Source organism: Xenopus laevis, chromosome 3L (genome assembly GCF_017654675.1).
Source record: "Xenopus laevis strain J_2021 chromosome 3L, Xenopus_laevis_v10.1, whole genome shotgun sequence".
Lineage (NCBI taxonomy): Eukaryota > Metazoa > Chordata > Amphibia > Anura > Pipidae > Xenopus > Xenopus laevis.
In genome coordinates this window covers 3647371-3669576 of record NC_054375.1, presented here as the reverse complement: position 1 = coordinate 3669576, position 22206 = coordinate 3647371, and the positions used below count along the sequence as shown (strand labels likewise).

General features: G+C 44.7%; 2 protein-coding genes across 3 annotated transcripts; both read left to right on the top strand.

Moving 5' to 3' along the window:
* Positions 1-903: 903 nt before the first annotated feature.
* On the top strand, positions 904-12674 carry pnpla3.L (patatin like phospholipase domain containing 3 L homeolog; the record flags this gene model as incomplete). Its single annotated transcript, NM_001093980.1, is given in 9 exon segments — positions 904-1106; positions 6165-6397; positions 6516-6581; positions 8706-8918; positions 9298-9358; positions 9882-10088; positions 10251-10383; positions 11394-11510; positions 11787-12674. Coding segments are annotated over 9 exon segments (1521 nt in total). The 5' UTR covers positions 904-919.
* A 1836-nt stretch (positions 12675-14510) lies between these two features.
* On the top strand, positions 14511-22199 carry samm50.L (SAMM50 sorting and assembly machinery component L homeolog). Of its 2 annotated transcripts, NM_001086646.1 has the most exon segments (15): positions 14650-14701; positions 15124-15231; positions 16187-16288; positions 16423-16510; positions 16942-17048; positions 17209-17339; positions 17775-17862; positions 17938-18066; positions 19249-19320; positions 19930-20016; positions 20868-20938; positions 21063-21130; positions 21217-21363; positions 21463-21604; positions 22004-22199. In NM_001086646.1, coding segments are annotated over 15 exon segments (1407 nt in total). In that variant the 5' UTR covers positions 14650-14680; the 3' UTR covers positions 22050-22199.
* The last annotated feature ends 7 nt before the right edge of the window (positions 22200-22206 follow it).

Genomic DNA, 22206 nt, shown 5'->3' with positions numbered 1-22206 from the left:
TATCATTTACAGTAGGGGGTACATTATCCCTTATAATACACAAGTGATACTCAGAGTTCCCTGTATAACTCAGCCTGCAGCCTTGTGCCTTTATATGGTCACAGAACAACCCCTCAGTGACTTGTAATATCCTTATCATTTACAGTAGGGGGTACATTATCCCTTATAATACATGAGTGATACTCAGAGTTCCCTGTATAACTCAGCCTGCAGCCTTGTGCCTTTATATGGTCACAGAACAACCCCTCAGTGACTTCTAATATCCTTATCATTTACAGTAGGGGGTACATTATCCCTTATAATACATGAGTGATACTCAGAGTTCCCTGTATAACTCAGCCTGCAGCCTTGTGTCTTTATATGGTCACAGAACAACCCCTCAGTGACTTCTAATATCCTTATCAGTTACAGTAGGGGGTACATTATCCCTTATAATACATGAGTGGTACTCAGAGTTCCCTGTATAACTCAGCCTGCAGCCTTGTGCCTTTATATGGTCACAGAACAACCCCTCAGTGACTTCTAATATCCTTATCATTTACAGTAGGGGGTACATTATCCCTTATAATACATGAGTGATACTCAGAGTTCCCTGTATAACTCAGCCTGCAGCCTTGTGTCTTTATATGGTCACAGAACAACCCGTCAGTGATTTCTCTGGTTCAGTGTCAGTGGGTGCTGCTGGGAGCTGTAGTCCTGGGCCCTTCTCATTTAGCAAAGCTTCACAATGAAAGTGACGTCAGCAGAAGGGAGGCCGGTCTCTCCTCCTGCGCTCTGATTGGATACATTGAGACACTGGCGCCGCCCTAATGGGCGTGGTGTTGCGATTGCTTTAAATTCCTGTTGCAGCATTTTTTCCCTTCTGTGCCGCTCGGTACCGGCGCTTATAACGGGCTCCCCATCCTCCCGTACAGCCGCCATGTTTGACCTGGAGAGGGGCTGGAACTTGTCGTTCGCCGGCTGCGGGTTCCTGGGGGTTTATCATGTGGGGGTGTCCAGTTGTCTCCAGGAACGCGCCCCCCAAATCCTCACTCGGGCCAATAAAATCTACGGGGCCTCGGCTGGAGCTCTCAATGCTGCGGCTCTGGTGTGTGGCTGTAGCCTGGGTAAGTGCTGATCTCTGGGCTCTCCTTATATTATAATCTGGGCTCTACTTGTATTATAATCTGGGCTCTCCTTATATATTAATCTGGGCTCTCCTTGTATTATAATCTGGGCTCTACTTGTATTATAATCTGGGGTCTCTTTATATTATAATCTGGGGTCTCCTTATATTATTATCTGGGGTCTCCTTGTATATTTAGAATTGTGCCCTCCCATAGGTTGCTATGTGACTATTATATCCCCCCCCCCATTCACTGATCTAGGGTTGTACCATCTCCTTATATCCTTATCACTAGTCACCCCCTGCCCCCCCAATATTCAGACCCTCCCATACGTACATACCCCCTCCCAATATACTGATCTGGCCCTATTGCTTTCCATTGTGCCTGAGTAGTTAGTACATGGGACATATATTCTATTGATCTCCCCCTCTATTGTCCCTTGCTGGAGGATACCCCCCAAATGGACAAGGGGGTGAGTATTGTGGGTGGATGGGGGTACAACTTTATTGTGAGCTCTGCTCAGTCAGGATTGTATTTCTCATATACTAAAAGTACCTGGGCCCCAGAGAACAGGAAAAGCCAGGGGCTCATTTCACTCTGTCTGTACCCCAACTTTGTGTGTAACCCCTAATAAATTTCTGGTTTAAACAAACCCTTAGAACTCAGGTTTAACCTCTGCTCATTTATACATAGTTCCATACGTTCTGCAGCAGATGCAATGTAAAACATTCAGCTGGAGGCTGTTATAGGGGGGTATGGACCTCTTTGATTTTTATTGGCTCTGCCACTATATATATAGATATCTATATAATACACAAAAGTCATGGATATCCTGTAAATTATATCCTTATAAACGGTGAGTTCTGATGTCATCAGTTATAAACGGTGAGTTCTGATGTCATTTCTGTCACATGACTCACTGAAACTTGTGTATTATAATAAATAAAGTACCCCCAGTAACCACTGTTTATATAGTGAATAAAGTACCCCCTCTTGTAAATTATAAGGATATTAGAAGTTACTGAGGAGTTCCATGACCGTATAATAACACAAGGCTGAAGGCTTTTATACAGGTCATGGAACTCCGAGGTTACTTCTAATATCCTCATATTTTGCAACTGGGGGTACTTTATTTATTATAATACACAAGTTTCAGTGAGTCATGTGACAGTAATGACATCACTACTCAACGTTTCTAACTGATGATGTCACTAGTCACCGGTTATAAGGATATAATTTACAAGCTATTCATGGCTTTTGTGTGTATATATATATATATATATATATATATATATATATATATATATATATATATATATATATATATATATATATATATATATATATATATATATATATATATATATATATATATATATATTATAGTTACAAAAGAGCCTTCCTTACTTTTGTATCAGCATTGGTTGTGATGTGTGTAACTTCATATGTTCTATGTATAGAATTCATGTGACTTGGTTGTATAAACACACTTACTTTACAGCGCTGCAAAATCTGTTGGCGCTATATAAATACATGTTATTAATAATATAGTGCAGATTCATTGAAATGAATGGTAGTAGTGGAGGGTAGCGGTTCCAACTTAACAGTAGGGGCGACCCTCCTGCATTTCCAAATACAATCTCGCTTTACTGTTCCTTTAAACTTGAGGTTTGAAGACAATTGAATGTAGTAATTATGCCGTGAGGCTGTTGGTCCAGTTCCGCTGCTTTGTCGAAGATTTGTCACTTTCTGTGGGTTCATTCAGGGCAACACTGATCAGGTCACCGGCAGTTCTGACTCCCACACAAATGTAGGGTTTCTTGTGCTGATGTGTATACAGTTCATGGCTAAAACGATGAGTTTATTGTTGAGTGTTGTAGTTGAGCAGCTGAAGGGGAGCTGCACAGGGTCAGTAAATAGCAGCAGTGCAGTCAAGCGTGTCTAACTGAGAGGGTCCTGTGTTCTAAATAATCCCACCCCCTGCACCTCTCACATTCTCCTCCTGAATCCCTGGCTCCTCTTACATTTGTCAGTTCTGTTTGGCCTTTAATTCTCCTCTGCCAGAGTTTTAAGGGGACATTTAACTGCCCAGTCGTATGGTTTATAATAAACAAAGTGTATGGACCTGGCAGAGGCTTCACTCCAATGTTATTACTGCATATTCCGACTCCTGCCACAATGTAGCAACGTTCCTTTTTCTTCTTGTTTATTTCTCTTCATTTATTTCTGTTTATTCCAGTGTCTGAGCTGCACATCCAGTAACACATAGAAATACATTGCCCGGCAGAGACTCCTGGGCACTTTTTGGGTGGGGCTAGAATTGTGCAGTAAATCCCCCCCCCCATTTGAAAGCCCTAATTAGCAATACACTAGCCACCTGCTGGAGCTGCTCTGTGATTGGACGAGGATAGTGAGCTGACTTTTGGGTGTGACACCGACCCCCCCACTGAGGTTACTATGGGTCAGTGACCTGCATGTCTGTGTGTCACCGGGGGGGGGGGGGGGGGGGGTATTTCAGTTCAGCCTGAGACACATTAGACATCCCCAGCCCTTGTCTCATGTTTGTGTATATTCCTTATTTACTTACACTCCCCGCTGATTTACTAAGTGAGCAAATAGACTTTTTCTTAAACAAATGCCCCCAACAGCACCCCTCTCTCCCCCGGCTCTGTCTCTCTCGACTGAACCCCTCTCTCTCACTCTTGTCTCTCTCGACTGAACCCCTCTCTCTCTCTCTCGACTGAACCTCTCTCTCTTGACTGAACCCCTCTCTCTCTCTCTCTCTCTCTCTCTCTCTTGACTGAACCCCTCTCTCTCTCTCTCTCTCTCTCGACTGAACCCCTCTCTCTCTCGACTGAACCCCTCTCTCTCTCGACTGAGCCCCTCTCTTTCTCTCTCGACTGAGCCCCTCTCTTTCTCTCTCGACTGAACCCCCCTCTCTCTCTCTTGACCGAACCCCTCTCTTGACTCAACCCCTCTCTCTCGCGACTGAACCTCTCTCTCTCTCTATCGACTGAACCCCTCTCTCGACTGAACCCCCCTCTCTCGACTGAACCCCTCTCTGGACTCTCTCTCGACTAAACCTCTCTCTCTCTGTCTCTCTGTCTCTCGACTCAACCTCTCTCTCTCTCTCTCTCTCTCTCGACTGAACCCCTCTCTTTCTCTCTCGACTGAAACCCCCTCTCTTGACTGAACCTCTCTCTCGACTAAACCCTCTCTCTCTCTTTCTCTCGTTCTCTATCGACTGAACCCCTCTTTCTCTTCAGACTAAACCCCTTTATCTCTGTCTCTCTCTCTTTCTAGACTGAACCCCTCTCTCGACTGAACCCTCTCTTTCTTAACTTTCTCGGGGGCCTATGCAGACAGGGCAGTTTGTTTTTCCTGCTGCAGCCTGCGTGCGTTAATTGTCGACTGATTACAGTTCAACACTGCTGACCCAGGGCTTCTCTTTTTTTTTTTCCCCCCTAACTTTTATGATGCCTTTCCTACTGTCCTGTATGTAAACAGAGATAAAGATCTTGTATTGTTGTGGCTTCTCATAGTAACATAGTAATTTACTCAGGTTGAAAAAAGACACTCGTCCATCCAGTAGAACCTTTTTTGTCCAAATGACTCGGAGGAAGGTTGAAGCCTTTGGCTCATATGGGACATAGTCGTACCCTTACCCTTCAGGCGGGTGCCAGTCAGGGGGTGGGTGCCAGTCAGGGGGCGGGTGCCAGTCAGGGGGTGGGTGCCAGTCAGGGGGCGGGTGCCAGTCAGGGGGCGGGTGCCAGTCAGGGGGCGGGTGCCAGTCAGGGGGTGGGTGCTTATAGGTACAACATACAGTAGGGACACTGGATTAGGCAGTTGATAGTAACGGGGCTCCCTTGCTGCCAGGTGCTGCACCCCATACCTGTCCCCTGCCTTAACCATTGCTCCCACCCATTGTTGCACCCACTGAAACGTTCTTGTTCTCCCACATACCACCCCTTAAATCAAAGCTTTGCCCTACTTTCTGATTGGCTGACCTGTGTTATTTCACTTGATCTTTGTCCTAGAGAAGTTACAGCAGGGCAGGGATAATCCGGCTCAGAAGATTAATAATCCCATTAGGCCAATACGTTGATTAAATCGGGAAATCTCATTTGCACTCTGGGTTAATGTGAGGACATCACAAACTTTGCACCGGGTCTGGTAACTCGCATGAGCCAATCACGTGTCTGCATTCTAACACCCGATGCAATCCAGCCTGCTGATTGGTTGCCGCAGGGGTTCTGATACTGTTACAAACTTTGCTCCTGTTATTAGTATAAACCGCCCTTAAACCCCTTGACTGGCAGCAATTGTGTGTTGCCTAGCAACATGTTTTTTTTTTTTTTTTCTCTTCATAAGTGTGGAATGTAGAAATGTAGGTTTTTCATTTCTGGCAGGTAAATGGCCACTATCACCTCTTTTAACCATAAAGATAATGATATATACAAGTACAAGCGACTGTTTTATTATTACACAGAAAAAGGAAATTATTTTAAAAAATGTGGATTATTCGAGTACAATGGAGTCTATGGGAGACGGCCTTTCCGTAATTCTGGATAACTGATCCCATACCTGTATCAAAGTTACTCGTCCTGCCTGATCAGGGCAAAGTTCATATAAATATCCAGCGAGTGATGATGTAACGCCTGTATTTAGGGAACAGCCCAGGTCTCTGTCAAGGCTGATAAATCAATTAGCTGCTGAATAAGAACAGATTAAAGGGAAAATAAACCTACAGACCAAAATCGTTTTGGAGTAAATGCTGTTGAAAGCCGTATCTGTAAATCCTTGCTATTCAGAATAACATATATATAGATAGATATATATCTAGAATGCTCAGGAACTGGAGCTTTCCGGATAACGGATGTTTCTGTAATTTGGATCTTCATACCTTAAGTCTACTAGAAAATCATGTAAACATTAAATAAACCCAATAGGCTGGTTTTGCCTCCAGTACAAGCTACTGTTGGAGCTTCCTGGAGGTTTCCGGATAATGGATCCCATACCTGTATCTGTATTATACTGACCGGTTCTTACTCGTTCCAGCCCAGTGCTGCTCGGATGTATTGGGGGTAGCCAAGGAAGCCAGGAAGAGAAATCTGGGGCCCCTACACCCTTCCTTCAACCTGGTGAAGATCTTGAAGAAGGGACTGTACCGAAATCTCCCCGAAAATGCCCATGAGCTGGCGACTGGGAAGCTCTGCATATCCCTCACCCGAGTGTCCGACGGAGAGAACGTTCTGGTGTCGGAATTTAACTCCAAAGAAGAACTGATCCAGGTACCAGAACTTTTTGTACATTGGGGGAGCAGGTATTTCACAATATGATATGGGTATGGCTTTATTGGGGAACAAAGGGTGCAGTCCTGTTTTTTCAAAGTATAATATTTTCCCACAGGCTTTAATATGCAGCGCCTTTGTGCCCATTTACTGTGGCATTATCCCACCGTCTTTCCGAGGGGTGGTAAGTTAATTTTTTCCCTTTAAGAATAACAGCAAGCTCACAATGGATGGGCCATACCATTTATTGCCACACTCCCGTTCTAATATAGATATATATGTATGTATATCTCTATCAACTATCTCTTATCAGCTAGCTCTATCAACTAATCATTGATCTCTATCAACTAATCAACTATCTGTATTGACTAGCACTAGCCCTATCAACTATCTCTAGCTCTATCATCTCTCTCTATAAACTAATAATTTATCTCTATCAACTAATCAACTATCTGTATTGACTAGCTCTAGCCCTATCAACTATCTCTAGCTCTATCATCTCTCTCTATAAACTAATCATTGATCTCTATCAACTAATCAACTATCTGTATCAACTATCTCTAGCTCTATCATCTCTCTCTATAAACTAATCATTTATCTCTATCAACTAATCAACTATCTGTATTGACTAGCACTAGCCCTATCAACTATCTCTAGCTCGATCATCTCTCTCTATAAACTAATCATTGATCTCTATCAACTAATCAACTATCTGTATTGACTAGCTCTAGCCCTATCAACTATCTCTAGCTCTATCATCTCTCTCTATAAACTAATCATTTATCTCTATCAACTAATCATTTATCTCTATCAACTTATCAACTAGCTCTATCTCTATCGACTATCTCTAGCTCTATCATCTCTCTCTCTAGCTCTATCAACTATCATCATCTATCCCCCTCTTGGGTTCCTCCGTATTGTCCTCTTGACCGTCTCAGTTGGTCGGTATCTCCTTCCACCATTAAAATTCTGTAAGCCAATCAGAATCGGCAGTGAACTGGGGCCCAGGTCCAGAATTCCAGGAAGAACCTTCTGTCAATCATCCATATCCTCTCCTAAAAAAAAAAGGTTTCTGGGCAGAAAAGGGGCTTCATGTGGGAGTATGAGAGTAATATCCCCCTTTTGTACTCCACCTGAATTCTAGTGGCCCATGGAAATAACCTGAGCCCAGATAGAATATTTTTAGTCCAATAGGATTCAAGGATAACCGCCTCCTGTTTCCTCTATGTGATACATTGTTGCACTTTTTTAGTTAAACTCACCCCTTCTCGATTCTGCACTTCAACCATTTTATAAACTGGGCACCCCAAGAGCAGTGTTGTCCAATGTGTTATATATGATAGGTGGGTCACATTATAATGCATTTGTAAAGTCCTAAATGTACATCAATTGAGCCCATTATCGCTGCATAAAAATGCATTCAAAGGCCAAATCTGCTCTGCAGACCCCCGATCTGGACGGCCCAGCCCTAGAGAGACCACTCCCACTCCTAAATATTTACTTTAAGTGGACCCTGGACTGGAAACTCGACTTTGCACCGACAATAAAATCTGTTTATTTACATTTATTTTCTGTCTGTCCTGTATGTTGCCTCATGGGGTAACAACTCTTATTTTCTTTTTTCAGGAGAAGGTGCTCCTGTTCTAAATGTTTGATGAACACATGTCTCTGTATGACCCACGTGTACTGTTGTAACCCCATTACATGTCTGCAGGGAATACTATGATAGGTATTCCCTGTACTAAGCACAATTCAGCAGGAACAGTCCCTAAGTTTGTTCATAGTCTGTACAGAGAGATCCCATAAAACTATGGCGGCATAGGTATTCCCCTATGTACTAAGCACAATTAAGCAGGAACAGTCCCTAAATTTGTTCATAGTCTGTACAGAGAGATCCCATAAAACTATGGCAGCATAGGTATTCCCTGTACTAAGCACAATTCAGCAGGAACAGTCCCTAAGTTTGCTCATAGTCTGTACAGAGAGATCCCATAAAACTATGGTACATAGGTATTCCCTGTACTAAGCACAATTCAGCAGGAACAGTCCCTAAGTTTGCTCATAGTCTGTACAGAGATATCCCATAAAACTATGACAGCATAGGTATTCCCTGTACTAAGCACAATTCAGCAGGAACAGTCCCCTAAGTTTGCTCATAGTCTGTACAGAGAGATCCCATAAAACTATGGCACATAGGTATTCCCTGTACTAAGCACAATTCAGCAGGAACAGTCCCCTAAGTTTGCTCATAGTCCCCTGTACTAAGGGCCACAGTGTATATGGAAATATGTTTTTGTTTCCATGGCAGCGGTATGTTGATGGCGGAATCAGCAATAATCTACCTGAATACGACTTGAAAAACACAATCACAGTCTCTCCGTTTTCGGGGGAATCTGACATCTGCCCGAGGGACACGAACTCCACAAACTTCCATGAGGTGCGACTGACTAACACCAGTATCCAGTTCAGCCTGGGGAACCTGTATCGACTGACACGTGCGCTGTTCCCACCCGATCCCACGGTAAGTGCCCATTAAAAAGATTTGCCTTTTGTTCAATGTGACCAAAATAGTCAGATATCGTTAGTTTCCTGAATCAGCTGAGCTTTAAATTCGTTGTTTTTGGCTGAACCAAATGATAATTTTGTTTTGTTTTTTTTTTAAATACATTATATATTCTCTAGTCCCACCCACTGCTTGAGTCACAGACTCTCTGCTCCTCCCCCTGTAAGAGAACATCCTTGTTGCTTAATTCATACATGTGACTTTATCCTGTAGTAGATCCCTGACCCACTAAATATAATCGTCAGTATTAGACCTTGCTGGAAAGTCTGTGTTGTGTTCTCATATGTCCCTCTCTGCACTTCCACTCATTTCATTGGTCGTAACATTGTTTCTGCAGGTTCTTGGAGAGATGTGTCAGCAGGGATACAATGATGCACTTAGATTCCTTAAAGACAACAGTATGTTCTGCTCTTCTTTGTTTCCTTACCTGGGCCTAATGCCTTCATGGGCTGACAATCTAATTTGTTTTTTCTATGTAAATTTACAATCTCAGCTGCCATAAAGCAGGACAGGACTGCTGCTTACAATGGGGATCAGATAGGATCTGTGCAGCCACTGGGACAGAATGCTCTGTTATACAGATAGCTAGAATCTCAGCTGCCATAAAGCAGGACAGGACTGCTGCTTACAATGGGGATCAGATAGGATCTGTGCAGCCACTGGGACAGAATGTTCTGTTATACAGATAGCTAGAATCTCAGCTGCCATAAAGCAGGGCAGGTCTGCTGCTTACAATGGGGATCAGATAGGATCTGTGCAGCCACTGGGACAGAATGTTCTGTTATACAGATAGCTAGAATCTCAGCTGCCATAAAGCAGGACAGGACTGCTGCTTACAATGGGGATCAGATAGGATCTGTGCAGCCACTGGGACAGAATGCTCTGTGATTTATATTGTATTATTTTCTTATTGTCCTTCAGACCTGTTAAACTTGCCATCACCTGCCACTGACCTGCGCCTGGCTTTTCCCAAAACTGAACCTCTTTCCCACCACCTGACCTGCGACTGCTCAGTGAAGAGTAAACGGGAAGAAGAGGAGGATCTGAAGCGGAAGGTGTTGGAGGGACAGACCCCGTGGTCTCTGGATAAGAGAATCATGGAGAGGCTGCCGCCCAGCTTGTGTTATGGTAAAAGTCCATTCTATCAGGCCTCCATTGAGATTGCCATGTCTAAAAGCAATTTGAGATGCTCCTTCGGGGCGGTATGTGTACAGTAGTTTATTTGAGATGTTCCTCGTGTTATGTTTCCATGGCAATCTCTGTTCTTATCCCTTGTTTCATTTGTTGCAGTCCTGCAGGAGGCATGCAGAGAGAAGAACGGACTATACCATCAGATCTCCAGCCTTTTGCCCATGCGGGTGGCTTCCTACATGGTGATGCCCTATACCCTACCGGTGGAGTCTGTATTTTCTGTTGCTTTAAGGTAATGTATTTCTAATTCTGGATAACCCGCACCCTTGTGTCCTCTGATGATCTTATGAAAGGCCTTTGAGTCCCTCGTGAGAGGCCTTTGAGTCCCTCGTGAGAGGCCTTTGAGTCCCTCGTGAGAGGCCTTTGAGTCCCTCGTGAGAGGCCTTTGAGTCCCTCGTGAGAGGCCTTTGAGTCCCTCGTGAGAGGCCTTTGAGTCCCTCGTGAAAAGGCCTTTGAGTCCCTCGTGAAAAGGCCTTTGAGTCCCTCGTGAAAAGGCCTTTGAGTCCCTCGTGAAAAGGCCTTTGAGTCCCTCGTGAAAAGGCCTTTGAGTCCCTCGTGAAAAGGCCTTTGAGTCCCTCGTGAAAAGGCCTTTGAGTCCCTCGTGAAAAGGCCTTTGAGTCCCTCGTGAAAAGGCCTTTGAGTCCCTCGTGAAAAGGCCTTTGAGTCCCTCGTGAAAAGGCCTTTGAGTCCCTCGTGAAAAGGCCTTTGAGTCCCTCGTGAAAAGGCCTTTGAGTCCCTCGTGAAAAGGCCTTTGAGTCCCTCGTGAAAAGGCCTTTGAGTCCCTCGTGAAAAGGCCTTTGAGTCCCTCGTGAAAAGGCCTTTGAGTCCCTCGTGAAAAGGCCTTTGAGTCCCTCGTGAAAAGGCCTTTGAGTCCCTCGTGAAAAGGCCTTTGAGTCCCTCGTGAAAAGGCCTTCGAGTCCCTCGTGAAAAGGCCTTCCAGTCCCTCGTGAAAAGGCCTTCGAGTCCCTCGTGAAAAGGCCTTCCAGTCCCTCGTGAAAAGGCCTTCGAGTCCCTCGTGAAAAGGCCTTCCAGTCCCTCGTGAAAAGGCCTTCCAGTCCCTCGTGAAAAGGCCTTCCAGTCCCTCGTGAAAAGGCCTTCCAGTCCCTCGTGAAAAGGCCTTCCAGTCCCTCGTGAAAAGGCCTTCCAGTCCCTGCAGAACCTCATGTTAAAGCCCAATAGTATTAACCTATTGAACCTGTCATTGCACGGCCAGAATAATGCTCTTTTTTGCACCCCCTGCAGGTTTGTGGATTGGGTTCCAGATATGCCGGAAGATATGCGCTGGATGCAGGAACAAGTGTGCTCCGTCGCTGGGGCTGTGTATTCCCAGGCGAAGAAGAGACTCTTCCCATCAGTCAGGTACACTTCATGCATATAATTTGGGAAACTACACACATGACTTTCTTGGATCAAGCCCTACTTTTGAGGTCCAACACTTGGCCCAGCCAAGATCTTGAGCACCCTCACCATGCGTTATAATCCATGTGCCGGAAGTGCAAAATGATTGTGCACCAGAGAAGGGTTGTGAGCTCATGGAATCATTAAGTGTTGGGTGAAGGGGCAGATGTTCTTGCATAGTTACAATCTTCAGTTGTTTATAATGACTTCTACTAAAGCTCATTGGTTGCCTTTCAGGTCACCGGGCCATGGTACCCTACGGAAATGCCTGAGCCTCCCACCTCCGCTCCATCACGCCACTTCCTACCTCTCCACCAGCAACAACTTCTCCTGCATGGACCTCGAGAGTTGGGTCTTTGACTTCTCCTGTCCCTCACACCTCGGGGACCACCAGGATCCCAGCAGTCCCCCAACAGAACTGGATTCTGTGGATCAGTCCAAGTGCACTTTCAGCTTAGAAGACTCAGGGGTAGATGTGAACTTCTCGACCGATCCGGAAGATTCAGCTTCAGAACTTGAATTGTCAGGAAATTCCTTCTGAATCTGGATTCTCGGGTAATAAAAGGAGATCCCTAACGATCTTGGGAACCCCGATTGTCAATTGCAAATAAGTTGGGGGGGGGGTTTCAATGATAAGGAAATCAGACCTCAGTATTCATGTAGTTGTGGAACTGGAACATTAATAGGACCACTGTCGGACTGGGTTATTGGGTGCCCATCAGAAAATGTGACCCAACATCGTGTCCGGTACCACCAACCAGCTGCAATGATGCGGACCCCAATGGGATTTCTCTGGTGGGCCAGTCTGACCCTGGATAAGACCACTCCAAGTTCTGGAGGAAATAATGATAAATTGGACAAATCCAAGACATTACCGTATTTAATCTAAAAGGTGCTCTGAAAGTCCATCCGATACCCCCAGATACTATGCCTTTTTTTTGGGGGACCCTTAACCAGCATTTAATTATTATGTTTCCGTTCTTGAGTGTGGCTTCCAAACTACAATGCTCTTAGTCCTCTGGCACTTGAAAGGTTAAACACGACGGGTTCTTATTTGCCCCCTTTTTTTTCACCTCGAAGGTTTAACCCCCTTCTCCTATAATGCACGTTCTGTTTTATGGTGCTATATATATATATATATATATATATATATATATATATATATATATATATATATATATATATATATATATATTAAAAAGAAATTACATTTTGTTAAAGTTTTAAAAAAAAGTTTTATATGTACAGTGAATTTTAATGAAAGGTTTTTTGTTTTTTTCCAAAGCTTTATTAAACAAACAAGCACTTTGGGTAAACGGGACCCTTTCTCTATGAAGACAAGCCCTTTGCTGGCAGAGAATCCGCTGTGCATTGTCTCTTGCTAAGACTAAAACAATCCACTTTATTATTATTATTATTATTATTATTATTATTATTATTATTATTTCACTTGGAAGGGGGGTGGGAAGGGTTAAAAAAACCATGGAAATAAATATTATAACTTTAAAATAAAATGGTTTGTGCGTTTATTTTCTCTACACTTGGGGGGGGTTTAAAGTAGGGAATCCAAGATTCGCTGCAGGATTCGGCCGACTGCCCGGCCGAACCAAATCTGAATCCTAATTTGCATATGCAAAAAAAGTTTTCCCCTTCCCACCCCTAATTTGCATATACAAATTAGGGTTCGGTATTCGGTTTGGAATCTTTCACAAAGGGTTTGGCGGAATCCAAAATAGTGGATTTGGTGCATCCCTTGTTTAAAGTGACAGTGCAACTATATTGTTATATGTATTACTGAGGCAAGGTATATAGGCAGGAATCACAGATGGACCCTACCCAGACAGAGGTATTTTGGGACAATTCCCATCAACCTTTTCTTATTTCCAGATCTAAGGCTATTAAAGCGGTTAGTTGCCTTTGTTACCTTTTAGTATTGTGAGACACTTTGCAATTGGTTTTCATTTTTTATTATTTGTGTTTTTTGAGTTATTTAGCCTTTTATTCAGCAGCTCTCCAGTTTGCAGTTTCAGCCATCTGGTTGCTAGGGTCCAAATTCCCCTAGCAACCATGCATTGATTTGAATAAGAGACTGGAATATGAATAGGAGAGGCCTGAATAGAAAGATGAGTAACAAAAAAAAAAGTAATAATAACAAAAAATGTGAAGCCTTACAGATCATTTGTTTTTTAGATGGGGTCAACAAAGGCAGAAAATTGAAAAACTATTAAGAAAAATAAGACCAATTGAAAAGTTGCTTAGAATGAGCCATTGTGTAACATACTAAAAGTTAACTTAAAGGGGTTGTTCACCTTTAAGTTAACTGTTAGTATGATGTAGAGAGGGATATTCTGAGACAATTTGCAATTGGTTTTCATTTTCTATTATTTGTGGTTTTTGACTTATTTAGCTTTTTATTCAGCAGCTCTCCAGTTTGCCATTTCAGCCGTCTGGTTGCTAGGGTCCACATTCCCCTAGCAACCATGCACTGATTTGAATAAGAGACTGGAATATGAATAGGAGAGGCCTGAATAGAAAGCGAAGTGGCGAAACGTAGCAGTAACAATACATTTATAGCTTTACAGAGCATTTTTTTTTTTTTTTAGATGGGGTCAGCGACCCCTATTTTGAGAAAGTCATACTAAAAAGGCAGAAATTTTTTTTAAAAAAGTATAAAATTAAATAATGAAGACCATTAGAAAAGTTGCTTACAATTAGACAGTCGATAACATACTAAAAGTTAACTTAAAGGGGAACTATCTCTTTAATTCAGTGCAGTTGTCTCTGCTGGGGTAGTAATACGCCTGCGCACTATGATTCAAACTCTATAGTTTATTTTGGAGTTTAGGGGCGGGTACATCAAACAAGACGCAGCCAATCAGCGTTTAGGTGGAAGGGAATCCAAGCACGTTGTTCATATGGACGCACGGAGCGTGAGTTATCTACCAGCCAATAAGAACTAAAGGGCGTGGCTTTACTTAGCGCCGTGAGATGCTCAGCCAATTAGCGTCCGGGGTTGGGTTTCCCACTGTCATGGCGGCGCCCATGACCCTTTGACAGCGCTGTGACAGAGCTGATCGCGGAGATCTCCCTGGGATTGCTGCCGGCAGTCTGTAGTGACACACAGCGAGGAGATGGGCACAGTACACGCCCGGGTAATACTCGGGACAGCGGGGCAGGGAGGGGAAGCCGCTCCGGGTCCAGTGACCTTGTCTGAGGCCGATATGAGGCAGTGGAGAGCGGGGAGACTGAGGCCCTTGTATTTCTGGATCAGAAGCCTCAGGATATTATCTGGGACACCGGGGACTTGAGTCATTACAATTCAGCCCATGGGGATCCTGGGAAATGTAGTTCAGCTGCAGCGTTTAGGGGAGAGTGACAGTTGTAGTCCAAGGCTTATAGGGGATGATGGGAAATGTAGTAACGGGGAGAATCAGTCTCTGCTCCCACCCACTGGGCTCCACTGTCTATAGGCGCAACCCCCCATGTAATGTCAATAGAATATAAATAATATAAATATAATGTCAATATAATGTATAATATGTACTAACAATTACTGTTCCCTCCCCCCCCCCAGAGTCTGGACCCTCTGCCCATGAATGGACCCGACTTTGGATCCCCCGACGATGCTGATCTGGTGGAAGTGGAACCTCAGAAGAAACAGGAGATTCTAGAGAATAAAGATGTATGTGCTGAACTATACCCCGACCCCCTCACACATATCTCCCCCCCCCCGGGGGTCTTTATCATTCCCATCAGTCCCTGTCCCAGTAAGCTTACAATCTAAGGTCCCTATCAATTTCCCATCAGTTACTACCCCTGTGAGCTTACAATCTAAGGTCCCTATCACATTCCCATCAGTCCCTGTCCCAGTGAGCTTACAATCTAAGATCCCTGTCAATTTCCCATCAGTCCCTGCCCCAATGAGTTTACAATCTAAGGTCCCTATCAATTTCCCATCAGTTACTACCCCTGTGAGCTTACAATCTAAGGTCCCTATCACATTCCCATCAATCCCTGCCCAGTGAGTTTACAATCTAAGGTCCCTATCACATTCCCATCAGTCCCTGTCCCAGTGAGCTTACAATCTAAGGTCCCTGTCAATTTCCCATCAGTCCCTGCCCCAATGAGTTTACAATCTAAGATCCCTATCAATTTCCCATTAATTCCTGCCCCTGTGAGTTTACAATCTAAGGTCCCTATCACATTCCCATCAGCCCCTGCCCCAATGATCTTACAATCTAAGGTCCTTATCACATTCCCATCAGTCCCTGCCCCAGTGAGCTTACAATCTAAGGTCTCTATCACATTCCCATCAGTCCCTGTCCCAGTGAGCTTACAATCTAAGGTCCCTGTCAATTTCCCATCAGTTCCTGCCCCTGTGAGCTTACAATACAATCTAAGGTCCCTATCACATTCCCATCAGTCCCTGCCCCAATGATCTTACAATCTAAGGTCCCTATCACATTCTCATCAGTCCCTGTCCCAGTGAGCTTACAATCTAAGGTCCCTATCACATTCCCATCAGTCCCTGCCTCAGTGAGCTGACAATCTAAGGTCCCTATCACATTCCCATCAGTCCCTGTCCCAGTGAACAGTTCCCCTTGTTGTGATTGGCTCGTGCCTTTGTGTATCCGCAGGTGGTGGTACAACGCGTTCACTTCGAAGGTCTTGGAAGGACGAAAGATGATCTCGTTGCGCATGAAATCGGCCAAGTATTTAAGGCTAAAAACCTCATTGAAGTGAGTCTTTATATTTATAGTCTGTAACTGTATCACTGGGATGGTCGGCCTCGATATACTTTGTCTTTACACAATCACATGAGTCACAGGTGAGATACACTGTAGTAATATACATGGCGACTTCTTGCCTCCAGGTTATGAGAAAGTCTCACGAGGCCCGAGAAAAACTTCTCCGTCTGGGAGTGTTTCGGAATGTGGAAGTCTTGATCGATACCTGCGAAGGTAAAGACGAAATAAGTTCCAATGTATATCTACATGTTCTAGTCTGTATTCATTGTAAGCAGCAGTCCTGTCCTGCTTTATGGCAGCTGAGATTCTAGCTATCTGTATAACAGAACATTCTGTCCCAGTGGCTGCACAGATCCTATCTGATCCCCATTGTAAGCAGCAGTCCTGTCCTGCTTTATGGCAGCTGAGATTCTAGCTATCTGTATAACAGAACATTCTGTCCCAGTGGCTGCACAGATCCTATCTGATCCCCATTGTAAGCAGCAGTCCTGTCCTGCTTTATGGCAGCTGAGATTCTAGCTATCTGTATAACAGAACATTCTGTCCCAGTGGCTGCACAGATCCTATCTGATCCCCATTGTAAGCAGCAGTCCTGCCCTGCTTTATGGCAGCTGACAGATCTCAGAGACATTAATACGTTTCAGGGGAAGACGCTGTGCCCAATGGACTGGACGTGACGTTTGAGGTCACAGAATTAAGAAGAGTAACAGGAAGTTACAATACGATGGTTGGAAACAATGAAGGAAGCATGGTAAGTTGTATTTAAAGGGGAACTCTCCTCTCGTAGTTATGGGGTCTCTGTGGAATGCAGAATATTTACCAGTCTAGAAAGAGCTGATACACTGGGGAGGCTCATACAGAACCCGGTGCTGCTAGTGCTGATGGGTAACGTGACTTTTCTTCCCTTCAAGGTTCTCGGGCTGAAACTCCCCAACCTGTTCGGCCGCGCTGAGAAAATGACTTTCCAGTTTTCCTACGGAACCAAAGAGACGTCCTACGGCCTGTCCTTCTTTAAACCCCAAGTCGGGAACTTTGAACGAAAGTGAGACAATTCCTCTAATTGGCTGATGTATTTCAGCAGAATTCATTTTTTTTTATTCAAACGTTTCATGAAACACTAATAGACAGGGTCTGTAGGGGGGAGCTCTTCTATTGGGGTTTATTCATGTGAGACAAAACCAGGATGGGGTCTCAAGCCACTTACTTTGCCTTTAAATCTAATCTGCTTTATGGTTGCTGGGGTATCTGTCTGCCTAGCAACAGGGCAGTGGACTTAAGTGACAGAATGGGAGTGCGCATGAATAATAATATAAAGAAAAAACTCTAGCCTGACAATCAATCTGCTTCTGGGTTCCCGGGGTCACCGACCCTAACACCCAAATGGCTTTTTAAATATCCAGTTTGCAGGGCGGAATCATTGGTGTTGTTCTGTCTCAGTAGCAGTTTTATACCCCGGTGTTTGTTTCTTTTCCTGCAGCTTCTCAGTCAACTTGTACAAAGTAACGGGGCAGTTCCCGTGGAGTTCCCTGCGAGAGACCGACCGGGGCGTATCTGCCGAAATCAACGTACGTTCCCAAATTCTTGCTTTTCCAACCCAAACGGAGGCCGATCCGCTGAATGTCACGTTTATTATATTCCAGTTCCCCATCTGGAAAACCAGCCACACCCTGAAGTGGGAGGGAGTTTGGCGAGAGCTCGGCTGTTTGGCCAGAACCGCGTCATTTACTATACGAGAAGAGAGCGGACACACCCTCAAATCTTCATTATCTGTAACATTTATTATCATTCTTTATTATTTACCTTTGTTTCGCTGTTTATTTAATTCCTGCTACGTCAGCTGGTTTCTGCCACATTGTTTCAAGAGTCAGAACCAGCAGTGCAGGGAAATAGAACTTTCAGTGGTTTCTGCCACATTGTTTCAATAGTCAGAACCAGCAGCGCAGGGAAATATAACTATCAGTGTTTTCTGCCACATTGTTTCAAAAGCCAGAACCAGCAGTGCAGAGAAATATAACTTTCAGTGTTTACTTAATTCCTGCTAAATCAGCTGGTTTCTGCCACATTGTTTCAAGAGTCAGAACCAGCAGTGCAGAGAAATATAGCTTTCAGTGTTTACTTAATTCCTGCTAAATCAGCTGGTTTCTGCCACATTGTTTCAAGAGTCAGAACCAGCAGTGCAGAGAAATATAACTTTGGGTGTTTACTTAATTCCTGCTAAATCAGCTGGTTTCTGCCACATTGTTTCAAGAGTCAGAACCAGCAGTGCAGAGAAATATAACTTTGGGTGTTTACTTAATTCCTGCTTGATCAGCTGGTTTCTGCCACATTGTTTTAAGAGTCACAACCAGCAATGCAGAGAAATATAACTTTGGGTGTTTACTTAATTCCTGCTAAATCAGCTGGTTTCTGATACATTGTTCAAGAGTCACAACCAGGAGTGCAGAGAAATATAACTTTGGGTGTTTACTTAATTCCTGCTAGATCAGCTGGTTTCTGATACATTGTTTTTAAGAGTCACAACCAGCAGTGCAGAGAAATATAACTTTGGGTGTTTACTTAATTCCTGCTAAATCAGCTGGTTTCTGCCACATTGTTTTAAGAGTCACAACCAGCAGTGCAGAGAAATATAACTTTGGGTGTTTACTTAATTCCTGCTAGATCAGCTGGTTTCTGCAACATTGTTTTAAGAGTCACAACCAGCAGTGCAGAGAAATATAAGTTTGGGTGTTTACTTATTTCCTGCTAGATCAGCTGGTTGATGCCACATTGTTTCAAGAGTCAGAACCAGCAGTGCAGTGCATATAACTGACCAGATAGTCAATAGCAATTCCGTTTACAAAGAAATCATTGCACGACTTTAATGAATGTACATTAGGAAGCTGCTCAGAACTCTATGTACAGTTTCCAGTGAAAGTCGCATGATAAAGTGACGCATATTTGTTTCACTACAGCACTCCATGGTGATTGATTCTCGTAACGCCTCCATCCTTCCCAAAAGTGGCGCCTTGCTGAAAATCAACCAGGTATTTTATTTATCTTTTAAAGGCGTTGCTAAGCAGCCACTTCCTTAGCAATGTGTCCTGCCTTAAAGGGCTGGTTCAGTTGGCCAATTCTAGGCAATAGGTCTTCATGTTTTTCTTTTGGTCGTTTTTAAATTCTTCTTTTGACTGTTTTCAGATTTCCGTTGGGGTCACTGACCCGTATCTAAAAAAAAACAAATGCTCTGTAAGGCTACAAATGTATTGTCATTGCTACTTTGTATTCCTTGTCTTTCTATTCAGGCCTCTCCTATTCATATTCCAGTCTCTTATTCAAATCAGTGCCTGGTTGCTAGGGGAATCTGGACCCTAGCAACCAGATTTGCAAACTGCTGAATAAAAAGCTAAATAACTCCAAAACCACAAATAATAAAAAATGAAAACCAATTGCAAATTGTCTCGGAATGTCCCTCTCTACATCCTACTAACGGCGACCAATCCCTTTTGTCTGTTTAACCCTTTACATGCCATATTGCCTGTAATAGGAAAGGGTTACTTTGACCCTCATTTATTTAATTCTATGGGTGTCACCATGTATAGGTATATATATATATATATATATATATAATTGAACCTGTACTTTGTGGCCCCCAGGAGCTGGCCGGATACACAGGAGGGGACGTCAGTTTCCTAAAGGAAGACTTTGAGTTGCAGTTGAACAGGCAGCTTACCTGGGACTCTGTGAGTATCACTGACCCTTTGTACAGCTCCCAGATGGCAACCCTAGAGAGGGGATGCTGGGAGCTGTAGGTCTGGGATGGCAGAGGGGATGCTGGGAGCTGTCGGGATGGCAGAGGGGATGCTGGGAGCTGTAGGGATGGGAGAGGGAATGCTGGGAGCTGTAGGTCTGGGATGGCACAGGGGATGCTGGGAGCTGTAGGGATGGCAGAGGGGATGCTGGGAGCTGTAGGGACGGCAGAGGGGATGCTGGGAGCTGTAGTGATGGCAGAGGGGATGCTGGGAGCTGTAGTGATGGCAGAGGGGATGCTGGGAGCTGTAGTGATGGCAGAGGGGATGCTGGGAGCTGTAGGGATGGCAGAAGGGATGCTGGGAGCTGTAGGGATGAAGGAGGGATGCTGGGAGCTGTAGGGATGGGGTGGCAGAGAAGATGCTGGGAGCTGTAGGTCTGGGGTGGCAGAGGGGATGCTGGGAGATGTAGGGATGCGAGAGGGGATGCTGGGAGCTGTGGGTCTGGGATGGCACAGGGGATGCTGGGAGCTGTAGGGATGCGAGAGGGGATGCTGGGAGCTGTGGGTCTGGGATGGCACAGGGGATGCTGGGAGCTGTAGGGATGCGAGAGGGGATGCTGGGAGCTGTGGGTCTGGGATGGCACAGGGGATGCTGGGAGCTGTAGGGATGGCAGAGGGGATGCTGGGAGCTGTAGGGATGAAGGAGGGATGCTGGGAGCTGTAGGTCTGGGATGGCAGAGTCGGAACTGTTGCAGCAGGATTAAAGGGGAACTTCACCCTTGCACTCGGGAGATCAGACAACTTGCATAAAATGACATTTGGGTTTAAAGTGATATTTCACAGGTGCTGTCGACATCTCTGTGGGGAGGAATGTTGGTGCCGATCGGAGACAGGCCGTCGAGTATCGCAGACCGGTGAGTAACGGGAAACCAGTTGTATCGTTGGGTTTAATTCAGAACATACCAGGGAGGATTCTGGGAGGTGTAGTTCAGAAGCAGCTGTGGGCGGGGCTTCTCTGATATCATGTCTGTGCTTTAGGTTCTACCTGGGGGGACCCACGAGCGTGCGAGGATTCAGCATGTACAGCATTGGCCCCCAGAGTGAAGGTGACAATATGCAAATGTCGTTACCCAGAATCCCCTTCTGCTTTGATACCATAGGATTATGGGTAATTAAATTTTTTTTCCCCCAGGTGACTATTTGGGCGGGGAAGCTTACTGGGCTGGGGGCGTGCATTTATACACCCCCCTCCCCTTCCGGCCGGGACGCGGGGGATTCGGGGACCTTTTCAGGACTCACTTCTTCCTGAACGCTGGGAACCTCTGCAACTTGAACTACGGTAAATTCTGTTTATCTTCCGTCTGTAATATATTCAACTCTTCCTTCTTTTATATTAGAAGTAATTCCAAAAAAAACAACTTGCTCCTTTTATCCCTAGGGGAGGGCCCCGGGGCCCATCTTCGACGATTGGCTGAATGTATCCGCTGGTCCTATGGGGCGGGGCTAGTTCTGCGCTTGGGGAATATCGCGAGACTGGAACTGAATTATTGTATCCCTATGGGGGTCCAGAGCGGAGACAGGTCAGTCGCTTACATCACCCAAGTCTCTTTTTTACAGATAAGGAGGATGGAAATCGGTTTCTTTTATTTAAAAGTTTATTCTCCTGAAACTAGGGATGCACCGAATCCAGGATTCGGTTAGGGATTCGGCTTCTTTCCGCAGGATTCGGCTGAATCCTTCTGCCCGGCCGAACCGAATCCTAATTTGCATATGTAAATTAGGGGCGGGGAGGGAAATCGTGTGACTTTTTGTCAGAAAACAAGGAAGTAAAGAATGTTTTCACCTTCAAACCCCTAATTTGCATATGCAAATTAGGGTTAGGATTCGGGGGTTCGGCTTAATCCAAAATAGTGGATTCGGTCCATCCCTACATGAAACGAGATGCTAAATCTGTCGTCCAATTTGTGATTCGATTTCAGGATCTGCGACGGGGTCCAGTTCGGCGCCGGAATCCGATTCCTTTAACCCTCCGACAACCAGCGGCCGACACGCGGGATTTAAGGGATGAACCACAGCACTTACCAAAACATCCTTTTTATTTCTTCCAAATGATCTTTGTGTAATTAAAGCTGCACTCGGTCTCACAGCGGCCGGAATAAAGTCTTTATTGTGTTATTATGGG

What these genes read in the sequence shown, in the direction of transcription:
- samm50.L (XM_041584939.1), top strand. Translation starts at nt 14,681, where the DNA reads ATGGGCACAGTACACGCCCGG. An exon ending in AGGCTAAAAACCTCATTGAA is followed by an intron (nt 16,289 to 16,422) that starts GTGAGTCTTTAT and finishes TCTTGCCTCCAG; the next exon opens with GTTATGAGAAAGTCTCACGA. An exon ending in GTCGGGAACTTTGAACGAAA is followed by an intron (nt 17,340 to 17,774) that starts GTGAGACAATTC and finishes CTTTTCCTGCAG; the next exon opens with CTTCTCAGTCAACTTGTACA.